Raw genomic sequence first — 14,887 nt, forward strand, 5'->3', positions numbered from 1 at the left:
GTTGACCTTCTATGATCTGGAGTTTTTAATCACGTAATCCACATAATTGATTTTAGACACAATTTCATAAGGACCATGAAATCTAGCTTGTAAAGGATTTGTCTGCACTGGGAAAAGAACCAACACCTTATCTCCTTATCTGCAGGCTTAAACTTCCTCATCCTAGCTTCTGAATCTTACCAAGTCTTCATTTTCTCCTGAGCCAACTTTAAATTTTCCTTGGCTAAGCTACAAGCTTTATGTAACCTGTCCTTAAATTTCAACACATAGTCCAACAAATTAGTGTGTACTTCCTCTGGAAACCTAGATGAAGTACACATGATAGTCAACAAATACTGATAACCAGTTTTTGTCTTTGATAATGGACCAACACAATCTACAATAACTTTAGAAAACAGTTCACCAAATGCTGGAATAGGTTGTAATGGAGCTACTGGTGTAACCTGATTTGGTTTACCCACAATTTGACAAGTATGGCACGTTTTACAAAACATCGCCACATCTTTTCTTAAACCAGGCCAGTAAAAATGTTTTAAAATCTTGTCCACAGTTTTCCTTACCCCTTAATGTCCACCTAAAGGCACACTATGAGCTAAAGTCAAAATCTCATTTCGATAAACTTTCGGGACAACTACCTGGTAAACAACATTCCAATCCTCACTTGCAGGAATTGTAGGCGATCTCCACTTCCTCATCAACACTCCTTTTTCCAAGTAATATCCTTCTCAATTTCACTACCTAGTAAAGCTTGTTCTCTTAATTTTATAATCTCAGAGTCTCTATTCTGCTCTGCTATCATCTCCTTCTGAGACAGAGATAAATCTTCATAGTCAGACTTCCTCCAAGAATCTTGTTCAAACAATGAAGGTAAGAAAGTCTCTGACACATCCTCAAAACTCGAATCCTGAGTTGAACAGTCCTGAGTAACAACCTCATTCTGTGCATCAATCTTTTTAGCCATAGCTCTAGTCACAACACAGGAAGAATCTGTGTTAGAATTTAACTCTGGTTCCTCTGACTCCATTGTCAAATGCACTTCAGGAAAAACTTGTCCACCTGCCAAGTCATTACCTAACAATAAAGAAATACCCTTCACAGGTAAGCTATGCTGTAATCCTACTTTAACAAATCCTGTAATTAACCCTGACTTTAAATTTACTTTACGTAAATGTACAGGCATAAAATCACTCCCAACACCTCTTATATAATTTACCTTACCAGTATCAGACTCTCCATTAAACTTCAACACACTGTCTAACATCAGTGTTTGAGAAGCTCCAGTATCCCTAAGGATTTTTATTGGCACCAGAGTAGATCCTTCTTTCAAGGATACAAACCCTTCAGTTATAAAATGATCATATCCCTCTTTAACTTGGTCAGACTCTAACAAAGCCTCATTTGTGTTTATCAAACCCTGTAACTTTACAGGTGCTTCAGTAAGTTGCACACAAGCATCTGGAACTGCTTCCTTCTCTTTCTTTTTCAATCTGAAACAGTTAGCTATTACATGGCCAGGCTTCTTACAATAGTTACAAATAAGACCAAACTGTCTTTCCTTCACAGGTTTTCCTTCCTCCTTACCTTTCTCATTAACTTCTGATTTAATTTCTGATTTACCTCGAGTCTCCATGTTATTTTTCCTCTTAAAATTTCTACCCTGAGGAAATTTATTCTTATGGATTAAAACATACTCATCAGCTAATCTAGCACAATCCTGCAATTTATCAGTACCCCTTTCATTTAACCATGTCCTTACTTCAACAGGAATGCTTCTTTTAAATTCTTCCATTAAAATCAGCTCTCTCAATGTATCATAGTCCCCATTTACATTTTTAGAAGAAACCCATCTCTCAAATCGCACAGCTTTGTCATAGGCAAATTCCACATAAGTTTTATCCACAGACTTTTTCAAATTTCTGAATCTTTCCCTATAAGCTTCTGGGACTAATTCGTATGCGATTAGAATATGCATTTTCACAATATCATAATCAAGTGCTTGCGCAGCTGTTAAAGCTGTGTAAACTTGTTGTGCTTTGCCTTTAATTACACTCTGTAACAACACTGACCATTTATCTTTCGGCCACTCTAACATCCGAGCAATAGTTTCAAAATGTTGAAAATATCTGTTTCACTGAATGGAGGGACCAATTTAATTTCTTGACTAGCAACAAAAAGTTTTTTTAGAACCAGAAGACTGATTCCCAGACCTTAATTCCTCCATTGCATATTCAAATTCCCTCTGCTTTTGTTCAGCCTCCAATTTACAACGCTCCAATTTCATTTGTTCGATTTTCAACTGCATCTCCAGATTTCTTATTGGAAATAACTCTAAAACCGAATCATCAAAAACATCCGAATCCACATAGTGTGATGCGATTTTCCTCTGTATGACAGCCTTTGATGTAGTCTGCAAAATACCTTTAAGTTGCAATCTACGAGCTATCTCAGACACCTCAGTTTTTTCGCCTTCGCCAACAGCTCCGCATCTGGCGAAGCCAGAAACCCATCAATATTCATCGTCTCCAAAACACCGATTCAAAAATTAGCAAGCATTTAAACTAAAATGATCCAATCCTGGACGAGCCCCCATATTTATGTTACGTATTCAGGCAACAATAAATATATGAGTTAGGCAAGGGTTTTTATAACAAACAACACGTTTACTAAACACTGAAAACAAACCCCCCCCAAAAGTAAACAAACACTAACGTAACCGGAAATCAGCTACTGTGCGGCAGCTTAAACAGTTTTTAAAGCGATGTTGCAAAAACAGTTCTTTAAAGCAGTATTGCCAAAAGTTCAAAAATGCTCACAGTCCATTTAAACGGAGAGATTTTATAAGATGATTTAAATTCTCTTTCACGTCGTTTTGCTTCGATCCCCGACGTTGAACTTTTCCCATGAAGAATTTACGAAACGAAATGGCTTAAAGACACTGACCTTTCCTTTATCACACTGTCCTCAATCTTCTGCTATCCTGCAGAGATTAACACGAGAACAGTCAACGAACTCCTTCCAAATAAGGTCGAACCCGTTTCACCGCCGAAATCGATTCTCCTCGATCTTTAACTCCCGAACTCCGAACTTCACTCTCCATGGATTCTCAAACTAGCAGTATTGTAAAGAACCTGCTGGCAATGACCTTTTAAACTTTAGGCATTAGATAAAACTTCATCTTTCAATTAAACTGATTCATCACATTAAATCACGCAGTGGCATGAAGTCAACTTGGCAAATCCAGCCACAAACTGCCCCTCCTCACAGGGTGGGGTCTTCCTTTTATAACCTGTAAAAAAAACCTGTCACATGATCTCTACTGGCGGGAAAATGACGTCACTCCACCTTCACAAGACCATTACCACAAGTCCAGTATAGCTTCAACCCCAGTCACGTGACAAGGGTACCACTGTCACGTCACGAGTACGTAACACTTGAATAAGGGAACAACATCTGCAACCCCCAAATCTTCTGGAACATCTCCCATTCTCATTGATGATGTAAAATTCATCGCCAGAGGCTCAGCAATCTATTCCTTCACTTCCCACAATAGCCTGGGGTACATCCCGTCCGGTCCCAGTTACTTATCCAACTTGATGCTTTCCAAAAGCTCCAGCACAACCTCTTCCTTAATATCTACATGCTCAAGCTTTTCAGTCCACTGCAAGTCATCTCTATATTCGCCAAGATCTTTTTCTGTAATGAATACTGAAGCAAAGTACAGGCAGTCCCCAGGTTACGTATGATTTCCGTTCCTGAGTTGGTCTTTAAGTCGGATTTGTACGGAAATCGGAACAAGTACATCCAGTATTATTTAGCATAAGTTAGTCAAATGTTTGTCTTAGTATATAGTATATATTTTACCTTTCAATGCATATAAAACACCTAAGAAACGTATGTATTCCAATAATTAAACCACTGCGTTGCTTAGTAATAATTGTAGCTTTCATTAGGGCAGTGCCTTTCAAATGCTCCATTATTCTCACTTTATTCGTTATCCTTTAAAATTGTTCCAATCGTTGACTGACTGTAGCCTAATGCTTTTCCAATGACTGATGGCGTTTCACCTCTTTCCAAACACTTTATTATTTCCATTTTAATTTCAATCGCGATCACTTCCCGTCAATGGAACAGAAACACTGCGGGCGGCAGCTCCCGAGCTTTGCCGGCACCTGAGGTTAGCTGGGTCCTAAGCACCACCACATTGAGACAGGCTAAGTGGGACAAGTGGGTTGGGTTTGGCTGTGCTGGGTTTGGGTGTTTGATCATCCACAATATTCCGCGTGGGAATTTTAACTGGAGGTCGAGTTGCAAGCTCGACATCAACCCAGCACAGATGGTTTGGGAGTCTCTGGATCGACATCAATCTGGCATGGGAACGGTCGATCACCGGATCGAACTCAGGAAACTCCATTCTCCAGCCCTGCGCTGATCTCACTGCGCCACCAGCTGACCGGAATGGGGGGGGGGGGAGGCGGGTGGGGTCAGGGTTAAACTTGCTAAAGAAAATTTAAGCCAAATACAAAGTTAAACACTCAACACAATGTCAACGGCAACGACTTAAAATGGTGGACAGCATCACGATCCGACTTAAAATGGTGGACAGCGTTCTCCTTCCTCGGTTCATAAGTATGAGTTGTCCGTAAGTTAGACGTTCGTAACTTGGGGACTACCTGTATTCATAAGGTACATCTGCCATCTCCTCCAGTTCCATACACACTTTTCTACTGTCGCACTTGATTGGTCCTATTCTCTCACGTCTTATCCTCTTGCTCTTCACATACTTGTAGAATGCCTTGTGGTTTTCCTTAATGCTGTTCACCAAGGCCTTCTCATGGCCCCTTCTGGCTCTCCTAATTTCACTCTTAAGCTCCTTCCTGCTAGCCTTATAATCTTCTAGATTTGTATCATTACCTAGTTTTTTTGAACCTTTCGTAAGCTCTTTTTTACTTCTTGACTTGATTTACAATAGCCTTTGTACACGACAGTTCCTGTACCCTGCCATCCTTTCCTCGTTTCATTGGAATGTTTCAATGCAGAACCCCACTACAATATCCTCTGAATATTTGCCACATTTCTTCTGTATGTTTCCCTGAGAACATCTGTTTCCAATTTATGCTTCCAAGTTCCTGTCTGATAGCCTCATATTTCCTCTTACTCCAATTATAGGTTTCCCTAACTTGTCTGTTCCTCGCCCTCTCCATTGCTAGGTAAAGGAGATAGAATTGTGATCACTATCTCCAAAAGGCTCTCCCACTGAGGTGACCAAGTTCATTTCCCAATACCAAATCAAGCAGCTTCTCTCTTGTAGGCTTATGTACATATTGTGTCAAGAAACCTTTATGAACACACCTAACAAACTCCACCCCATCTAAACCCCTCACTCTTGGGAGATGCCAATCAATATTTGGGAAATTAAAATCTCCCACCATAACCCTGTTATGATTACTCCTTTCCAGAATCTCTCTCCCTATCTGCTCCTCGATGTCCCTGTTACAATTGGGTGGTTAATAAAAAAACAGGCAGTAGAGTTATTGACACCTTCCACCCACAGAGACTCTGTAGACAACCCCTCCATGACTTCTTCCTTTTCTGCAGCTGTGACACTATCTCTGATCAACAGTGCCATGCCCCCACCTCTTTCGCCCCGCTCCCTGTCTAGCCATTCCTGCCCCTGCAACATCCAAGTCTCTGTAATGGCCATAACATCATAGCTCCAAATGCTGATCCACCTCTAAGCTCATCTGCTTTATTCCTTGCATTAAAATAGACACATCTCAAACCATTGGTCTGAGTGCGTCCCTTCTCCATCACATGCCTATCCTCCCTTTCACACTGTCTCCAAGCTTTCTCTATTTATGAGCCAACCTCCCTATCCTCCGTCACTTCAGTTCAGTTCCCACCCCCCAGCAATTCCAATTTAAACTCTCTCCAATAGTCTTTGCAAACCTCCTCACCAGGATATTGGTCCCCCTCAGATTCAAGTGCAACCTGTCCTTTTTGTACAGGTCACACCTACCCCAAAAGAGGTCCCAATGATCCAGAAATCTGAATCCCTGCCCCCTGCTCCAATCCCTCAGCAACACATTTATCCTCCACCTTATTCTATTCCTATACTCACGGTCACGTGGCACAGGCAGTAATCCTGAAATTATTACCTTTGAGGTCCTGCTTCTCAACTTCCTTCCTAACTCCCTGTAGTCTGTTTTCAACATGTACCACGGCCTCTGACTGTTCTCCTTTGCTCTTCAAGGTATCATGGACGTGATCAGAAACGTCCCAGACCCTGGCACCTGGGAGGCAAACTACCATCCACATTTCTTTCCTGCATCCACAGAATCACCTGTCTGACCCCCTAGTTTTAGAGTCCCCTTTCACTGCTGTCATCCTCTTCCTTTCCCTATCCTTCTGAGCCACAGGGCCAGACTCTGTGCCAGAGGTGCGACCACTGTTGCTTCCCCAAGTATGCAGTTTCCCCCAACAGTACTCAAACAGGAGTACTTATTGTTAAGGGGGACAGCCACTGGGGTACTCTCTAACATTTGCTTCTTGCCCTTTCCTCTCCTGACTGTTACCCACTTATCTGTCCCCTAAGACCCTGGAGTGGCTACCTGCCTATAGCTTCTCTCTATCACCTCCTCACTCTCCCTGACCAGACGAAGGTCATTGAGCTGTATCTCCAGTTCCCTAACATGGTCCCTAAGGAGCTGCAGCTCAATGCACCTGGTGCAGATGTGGCTGTCTCACAGGCTGGGAGTCGCTAGAACCTCCCACATTGACACTGAGCACAGAAAACTGGCTTCACACACATACTTCCTGTCTGTATTCTAAATAGATAACCTACCTCACCTTGACCCTTTATCGCCTAAGCCCCGTTGAGCCTAAGCCTTTCTACTTTGTCTCCCACTACTCCGTCACCTGCTCCTTTGACCCCACTCTGTAAAGCTGTCTTCTTTTTAAACTCTTCCTGCTGTTCTCACTGTCCAACTTTCACGCACTTGCGCAGTCGTGCTCTGTTCAAACCGCTATAGAAGTAACGGTCACCTTTTTAATTCTGCTCACCTTTAAGCTCTTCCCGTTGTTCTCACTGGTCGACCTCCATGTGCTTGCACAGTCATGCCCAGTTGAAACCACTGAATCAATCAGTATCACCAAGGGACCTGTGCATTTCTGCTGCTGACTTGAAATTTAATTTCTCAATAGCAAAAACGGGCTAAGTTTCACATGTTTCAAGTAGGGTCTGTAGTATGGGATCAAGTGTAGGTATATATACACGAATGTACAGATTAGGAGTACATAGAGGCAACTCAGCTCATAGAGGCTGTTCCATAATTTCTTTGTTACTACTTTATTGATTCCATGGCCCATGTGGAATATGCCTATCCTTACAAAGATGGGGCTGGTGGGATAGGTGGAAGGATAGTTTATGAGATGGTCCATTCCTTCTGCTGCTATTGCAGGGTCTCTATGTGCTCATGATGAATGGTCACAAGCTTCTGGAATGAGATTTCAGTCTTATCATGACCCGGAAGAAATAGTTCTCACATTTTTTTTGTGACATCAAAATTTTTAAACTTAGCATAATGCATTTGTCTTCTTTTTTCTCTTTCAATATTTTTATTAGCTTTGCATAAAGGAATACAGAGTACAAGAAGATATATATTATAAGTCAAAAGAAAAAATAAAATACGTTTGTAGTACCAAATACATTGTATTAAAATACAGTTACAATCACAAAACCCTGTATTCATTAATATTAAATTAAATCATAATATTGAAATATAATAATTTTGGTATACAGAAAAAAATCTAAACCCACTATCAAAGTCAGAGCTGTTAGGAAAAACAAGAAAAAAGGGAGAGAAAACCCTTATCATATAATAAAATATATTATTAGCCACCATGTGTACTTTTACAACAAAGCAAAGGTTTTGAAAATAACTTTTAAGTATTAAACAAATATGTTACTACATTGAAGATATTTCAAATGGTGTTTAACCCTTTGCATGCCATTACTGTATTGCTCTGTTTCTACTATCAAAATAGCCTTTTGCTTGCATAATGCTGTATTGTTCCCATCATGTTGTTGAAAGGTGTAGTGGCTAGCCATGTTTGCAGAGATTGATAAATATAGGAATTTAGAGTTGGTTTGTGAGACCATTGAGCCTACTTTGCCATTCACTGCAATTATGGCTGTCCTTTGTTCCAGTATTATTCTTTCCCCAGATTCCTTGAGATTTTTTGTATCTAGCAATTCAGCTACCTCTTTCTTAAATATACATGCCATCCCCAGGTTAAAATGCTGACTTGTGGATACCCCTACAAACAAATAAGCATCTATAATAATAAATTTTAAAGTACAACGTATGTAAATACATTCATTTCTAAAAACGGTTAGAATTAGTTTCTTCTCAAGGTTCAAGATTGTTTAATATCATTTCCTGTACACAAGTATAAGGAGAATGAAATAGTTGCATGCCCATAAAATGATGCTAGGCTGTACATAGGATGGCTGACAGGAAATAATAAAGTAGTGGTGGAATTAGTGGATGGAGGTTTTGATCAGCCTTACTGCATGGGGGAAGTGACTGGTTTTGAGTCTGCTGGTCCGGCATAATTGCCACATTGCTCTCTCTCTGATGGGAGTGGGACAAATGGGCCATGAGCAGGATGTGTGGGATCCTTCATGATGTTAAACTGGTCATTTTCTGACACCTTTCTGTATATATGTCCTTGATGATGGGTAGGCTGGTGCCAGTAATGTGTTGGGAAATTTTTGAATACCCGTTGTAGAGCCTTCTTGTTCACTGCAGTACAGTTTCTGTACCAAGCAGTGATACACCTTGTTAGGATGCTCTCTGCTGCGCATCTTTATAATGACCTGAGTATAGATGTGCAAAGTCCTGCTCTCAAAATTGATGAGCTTTCTTGACTGTATTAGGATATGTTCTGGGACCTTGAGAGATTGTGTGTATGTACTCCCAGAAGTTTGAAACTGCTTGCAGTTTCTACTGTTGTGTCGCTGATGTAAGGTGGGGGGGGGTAGCATGTGAGTGGTGCGAGTTCTTCTGAAGTTGGCAACCATCTCCTTTGTCTTTGTTGTCTTATTGTTCTCTCTATCCACTTTAAATAATTAATATTTTCTTTTGTGCTTTTGATGCCATTCATTATAATACTGTATTGGCATGTATAGCATTGAGTGGTATTTGTGTATTGAATGAGTTGTAGACAAATGGATATCTGTAAAAACAGAACTCGTTCATTATCCAGGAAAGGCCTGTGTACAGTGACTTTCATTCCACCACCACCTTTGTGAGAGGATTCCTCAGGTTCATTAACCCCCTGAGTAAAGAAATTGCCTTACTCTTAAATGTCTTCTCCTGTAACCTAAGATTGTGACATTTTAAATACACCCATATTTATGTGATTATTAATTGCTGCTTGGGATTAAATACAGTCATAAAGTCATGCAGCATGGAATTTTACTGTATATTTTGATAAATAAAGCTAATCTTTAATAAAACAGGCCACTCAGCCCAACTGGTCTTTGCCAACTGAAATTTCTATCAAAACTAGTCCCATATGCCCATGTTTGTCCCATATTCTTCTAGTCTTAACTGTGTACCTGTCTAAGCGTCTTTTAAATATTGTTAATGTACCTGCCTCAATTACTTCTTCTGGCAGCTCTTTCTGCATCTGGACTATCCTCTAGATGAAAAAGTTGACCCTCAGGTTAATTGTTGGATCTCCATTTATTTTTTGATCCTTAGGGTTCCAACGGGAGTCAAAAATGGGAAGCAGTCTTAACTTATAATGACCTGGGTAATGAGCCTGGCCAGATGATTAACTTTTCTATGGGTGAACAGTTTGGGGACAGTGACCACAGCTCCTGAACTTTCAGGATAGCTATAGATAAGAATAAGTATGGTCCTCATGGGAGAGTTTTAAAATTGGAATAAAGCAAATTATGAGGCCATTCCGCAAGAACTAAGAAGTGTTAATTGGGGGCACCTTTTTTCTGATAGATCCACATCAGACATGTGGAGGGTATTTAAAGACCAATTGCACAGAGTACAGGAGAGGTATGTTCCTGTTGGAAGGAAGGCTGGGGATGGAAAGATAAGAGAACCTTGAATGTCCAGAGAGGTATTTAATTTAGTCAAGAAGAAAAAGGAAAAGCATGTAAAGCTTTGGAAGTTAGGATCAAACAAAGCACATGAGGAATATAAAGAAGCCAGAAAAGAACTAAAGAATGGAATTAGGAAAGCCAGGAGGGGCCATGAAAAGTCATTGGCAAGTAGGATTAAGGTGATTCCCAAGGCATTCTATACATATTGTATGTCAAGAGCAAGAGGGTAACTAGGGAGAGGGTGGGACCACTCAAGGATAAAGGTGAGAACATTTGCTTGGGTGCAGGGAATGTAAGTGAGGTACTTAATGAGTACTTTGCTTCAGTATTTACCAAGGAGAATGATGTGGAGGACTAGGAGATCAGTGCTGAGTGTATAAATATGTTAAGGCATACAGAGGTCAAGAGGAGGAACAGGCGTTCGGCCTCCTAATTAAAATGGATAAGTTCCCAGGGCCTCAAGGGATTTACCCGCAGTTATTGAAGGAGGTAAGAGACAAAATTGCTGGGCCCTTGACCAGTATCTTTATGTCCTCTGCAGCCACAGGCAAGTCCTGGAGGACTGGTAAGTGGCTAATGTTGTACTTCTATCTAAGAAGTGAACAAGAGAAAATCCTGAGAGCTATAGACTGGTAAGTCCCACGTCATTTGTAAGGAAATCGCTGCAGAAAATTTTTAGCGTTAGGAAATATGAGCATTTGGAAATCCATGGCCTAATTAGGAAGAGCTTTGCGCTTGGCAGGTCGTGTCTTACCAACTTGATTAAGTTTTTTGACAAGGTGACAAGAGATATTGATGAGACTAGGGCAGTGGATGTTGTCCACATAGATTTTAGTAAGGTGTTTTACAAAGTCCCTCCTGAGAAGATTAAGATGCATAGGATCCATAGCGAATTGGGTGTTTGGATTCATAACTGGCTTACACAAAGAAGACAGAGCATAGTGGTTGAAGGAATTTAATCGAACTGGAGGTCTGTAATGAATGGAGTTTCTGAGGGATCTGTGTTGGGACCTCTGCTGTTTGTGATGTATATAAATGACTTGGATGAGTAGGTTAGTAAGTTTGCAGATGATACCAAAATTGGTGGAGTTCTGGACAATGTAGAAGGCTGGCAAAGGATACAACACAATATACAGTGCCTATAATTATTAATACCCCCTTGAAAGTTTACATGTTTTATTGTTTTACAACATTGAATCACAGTGGATTTGATTTGACTTTTTTGACACTGATCAACAAAAAAAAGACTCTTGTGTCAAAGTGAAAACAGATCTCTACAAAGTGATCTAAATAAATTACAAATATAAAATAATTGATTGCATAAGTATTCACCTCCTTTAATATGACACACTAAATCATCACTGGTGCAGCCAATTGGCTTTAGTAGTTACATGATGAAGATCATCTGTTTGCAGTCAAGGTGTTTCAATAAATTGTAGTAAAAATACACCTGTATCTGGAAGGTCTAACTCTTAGTGAGTCAGTATCCTGGCAAAAACTACACCATGAAGACCAAAGAGCCCTCCAAGCAACTCCACAAAAAATTTATTGAAAAACACAAGACAGCAGATGCATATAAGAAAATTTCCAAGTCACCTGAATATCGCTTGGAGTACAGTTAAGCCAATTATCAAGAAATAGAAAGAATATGGCACAGCTCTAAATCTGTATAGAGCAGTCTGTCATCAAAAACTGAATGACTGTGCAAGAAGGAGACTAGTGAGGGAGGCCACCGAGAGACCTATGACAACTCTGGAGGAGTTACAAGCTTCAGTGGCTGAGGTGGAAGAGACTGTATGTACAACAACAAATGCCCAGGCACTTCACCAGTTGCAGCTTTTTGGTAGAGTGGCAAAGAGAAAGCCATTGTTGCAAAAACACACATGAAATCTCGGCTAGAGTTTGCCAAAAGCCATGTGGGATACACTGAAGTCAGCTGGAAGAAAGTCCTATGGTTTGTTGAAACCAAAATGGAGCTTTTTGGCCATCAGACTAAATGCTATGTTTGGCATAAGCCAAACGCCGCATATCATCAGAAACACACCATCCCTACTGTGAGCATGCATCACGCTATGCGGATGCTTCCCTGCAGCAGACCCTGGAAGGCTTGTGAAGATAGAGGGTAAAATGAACGCAACAAAATACAGGTAAATCCTGGAGGAAAACCTCATGCAATCTGCAAGAGAACTGTGACTTGGGAGAAGTTTGTTTTCCAGCAAGACAATGACCACAAGCATAAAGCTAAAGCTACACAGGAATGGCATAAAAGCAACAAAGTTAATGTTCTAGAGTGACCAAGTCAGGATTCAGAACTCAGTCCAATTGAAAATTTGTGGTTGGACTTGAAAAGGGCTGTTCATTTGCGATCCCCACACAATCTGACAGAGCCTGAACAATTTTGTAAAGAATGGGGGGAAAATTATAGTGCCCAGATGTGCAAAGCTGATAGAGAGCTATCCACACAGAATCAAAGCTGTAATTGCTGCCTAAAAATACATCAACTAAATACTGACTTGAAGGAGGTGAATAATTATGCAATCAATTATTTTGTGTTTAATAATTGTAATAAATTTAGACCAATTTGTAAAAAATTTGTTTTCACTTAGACATGAAAGATTTTTTTTGTTGATCAGTGTCAAAAAAGCAAAATTAAATCTATTATGATTCAATGTTGTAAAAGAATAAAGGATGGAAACTTCCGAGGGAGTTGAATAATTTTTTATAAGCACTGTAGATCAGTTGCAGATGTAAGGCTGAGAAGTGGTAGATGGAGTTTAACCCAGATAAATGTGAGGTGTTGTACCTCAGTAGGGCAAATAGAGGGAGACAGTGCAGTGTTAAGGGCAAGTGTCACTGAGCAGAGAGATCTTGGGATCCGAGTTCATAGCTTCTTGAAAGTGGCTACATGGGTCAATAAGGTAGTTAAGGCTTTTGGAATGTTTGTTTTTATCAGTTAAGGCATTGAGTTCAAAAGTCAGGAGGTTATGTTGTAACTTTATAAAACCCTGGTTAGGCCACATCTGGAGTATTGTGTACATTTCTGGTTGCCCCACAATAGGAAGAGGTTTACCAGGGTGCTGTCTGGATTAGAGGGTATATGCTGTCACTAGAAGCTGGATAAACTTGGGTTGTTTTCACTGGAGTACCTGAGGCTGAGGGGAGATCTGATAGAGATTTTCAAGATTATGAGAGGGTTAAAATGTCTGAGCACATATATTGAAGGTGAGAGGGGGTAGGACCAAGGGGGATGTGAGAGTTAAGTTTTTTACTTAGAGTATTGGTTGCCTGGAATGCACTGCCTGGTGTAGTGAAAGGGGTAAATATATTAGAAGCTTTTAAGGGATGTTGGGATAGGCACATGGTTGCAAGGAAAATAGAAGAATCTGGACATGGTGTAGGTAGGAGGGATCAGTGTTTGGGTGTTTTCAATTTGAAATTTTGCTGGTTTGGCACAACATTGTGGGCTGAATAATCTGTTCCTGTGCTGTACTGTTCTGTATTCTGTGATATCTTCTAGTCTAATCTGCTTTTATGGTTACATCAAAGCAATGTTTAGCATTACTCCAAATGTGCATGCATTCAACACAATTGGCAGACTAGCATAACTTGTAGAAGTACTGCATTACCACTCTAACTAACTGGATTTATTCCTGACGGTGAGGTTTGTGTGGAGTCTGCTTATTTTCCCTGTGATTATGTGTTTTTCCCTCAGATGCTCTGGCTTCTTCCCACAGACTAAGGAAGTGAAGGTTGTTAAGTTACTTGAACATCGTACATTGCTCTCGTAAGCAGTCATAGTAGAAGCTAGAGGAGAGTTGTTATGCATGTGGAGAGAATAGATTAAGAAAGATTAGTAGTGGATTGGGATTACTGAGTTGGTAGAGACTGAAATATAGTGGCTTTCATTTGTGCCATTGGAAAATGTGCATATGAATATTATTGGTTAGTAAAACTTTAAAGGCCATTTAAAAGAAATTAAAACGTACAAGCTTGCTCATTATTGAGCTTCTTGTCACATTAAATGACAACATTAAAATTTTGTATGTAACCTCTTATTCTCTCTTTACATGTGGAAGTTAAGATTATTTTCTTGTAGCTCTGAGAATGGTGGTGGTAATCTATACATTTTTTTCAAGTCTTCCTGTGAAATCAGTATTAAGTGATGTCAAATTATTCACTTGGGTCATTATCATGTATTGCAATGTAAAAATATATTTTTAATATTCTAGATTGCCTGGTCTTTTAGACAATATTCACAAAGATCAGAAGTGTTTGTCCAAGAAGAGATGTTGGGTTTCTGATAGCCCTGCATCAAGCTGCAGTACTGTGGAAAGACAAACTGCGTCTATGAAATATGCATTCCAACAAGGTAATCCATTCTCATATTATGTTTCTCAGATTTCTTCATTCCATTGAAGGAGCTTATTTTATCCATTGTGTTTTCTGTAATCCATTCTCTGTCACTTTGCATTCATTACCCTGATTCTTCTACCATCTACCTATACTCCACATAAACTACAGTAGTTTATTAGCAATCAACCAACACCACTTTGGGATGTGGGTAGAAACAGCATCAGAGCAAACTGTGCACTGACAGAGAGAACATACAAACTCCCAACACCAGACGTCAGGATAGAACTGAATCGCAGGAACCAATGCAGCACCACTAACCAAAAGTAGATCAGCTGAATAAAAGATAATTTACTGTACAATAGAAAATGTACGAATCAAATATAGGTCCTGAGCCAGTTGAAACAAAAA

General features: G+C 40.0%; 1 protein-coding gene across 1 annotated transcript in view; it reads left to right on the forward strand.

The window, feature by feature from the left end:
• Positions 1-14,887, forward strand: part of LOC132400108 (uncharacterized) — a 187,254-nt gene that overhangs the window by 17,079 nt on the left and 155,288 nt on the right. The window contains exon 3 of the mRNA XM_059981185.1: positions 14,356-14,495. Coding sequence (XP_059837168.1) covers positions 14,474-14,495 — 22 coding nt within the window. The 5' untranslated portion in view covers positions 14,356-14,473. The remainder of the gene's footprint in view (positions 1-14,355; positions 14,496-14,887) is intronic.

The sequence above is a fragment of the Hypanus sabinus genome, chromosome 9, assembly GCF_030144855.1.
Source record: "Hypanus sabinus isolate sHypSab1 chromosome 9, sHypSab1.hap1, whole genome shotgun sequence".
NCBI classification, from domain to species: domain Eukaryota; kingdom Metazoa; phylum Chordata; class Chondrichthyes; order Myliobatiformes; family Dasyatidae; genus Hypanus; species Hypanus sabinus.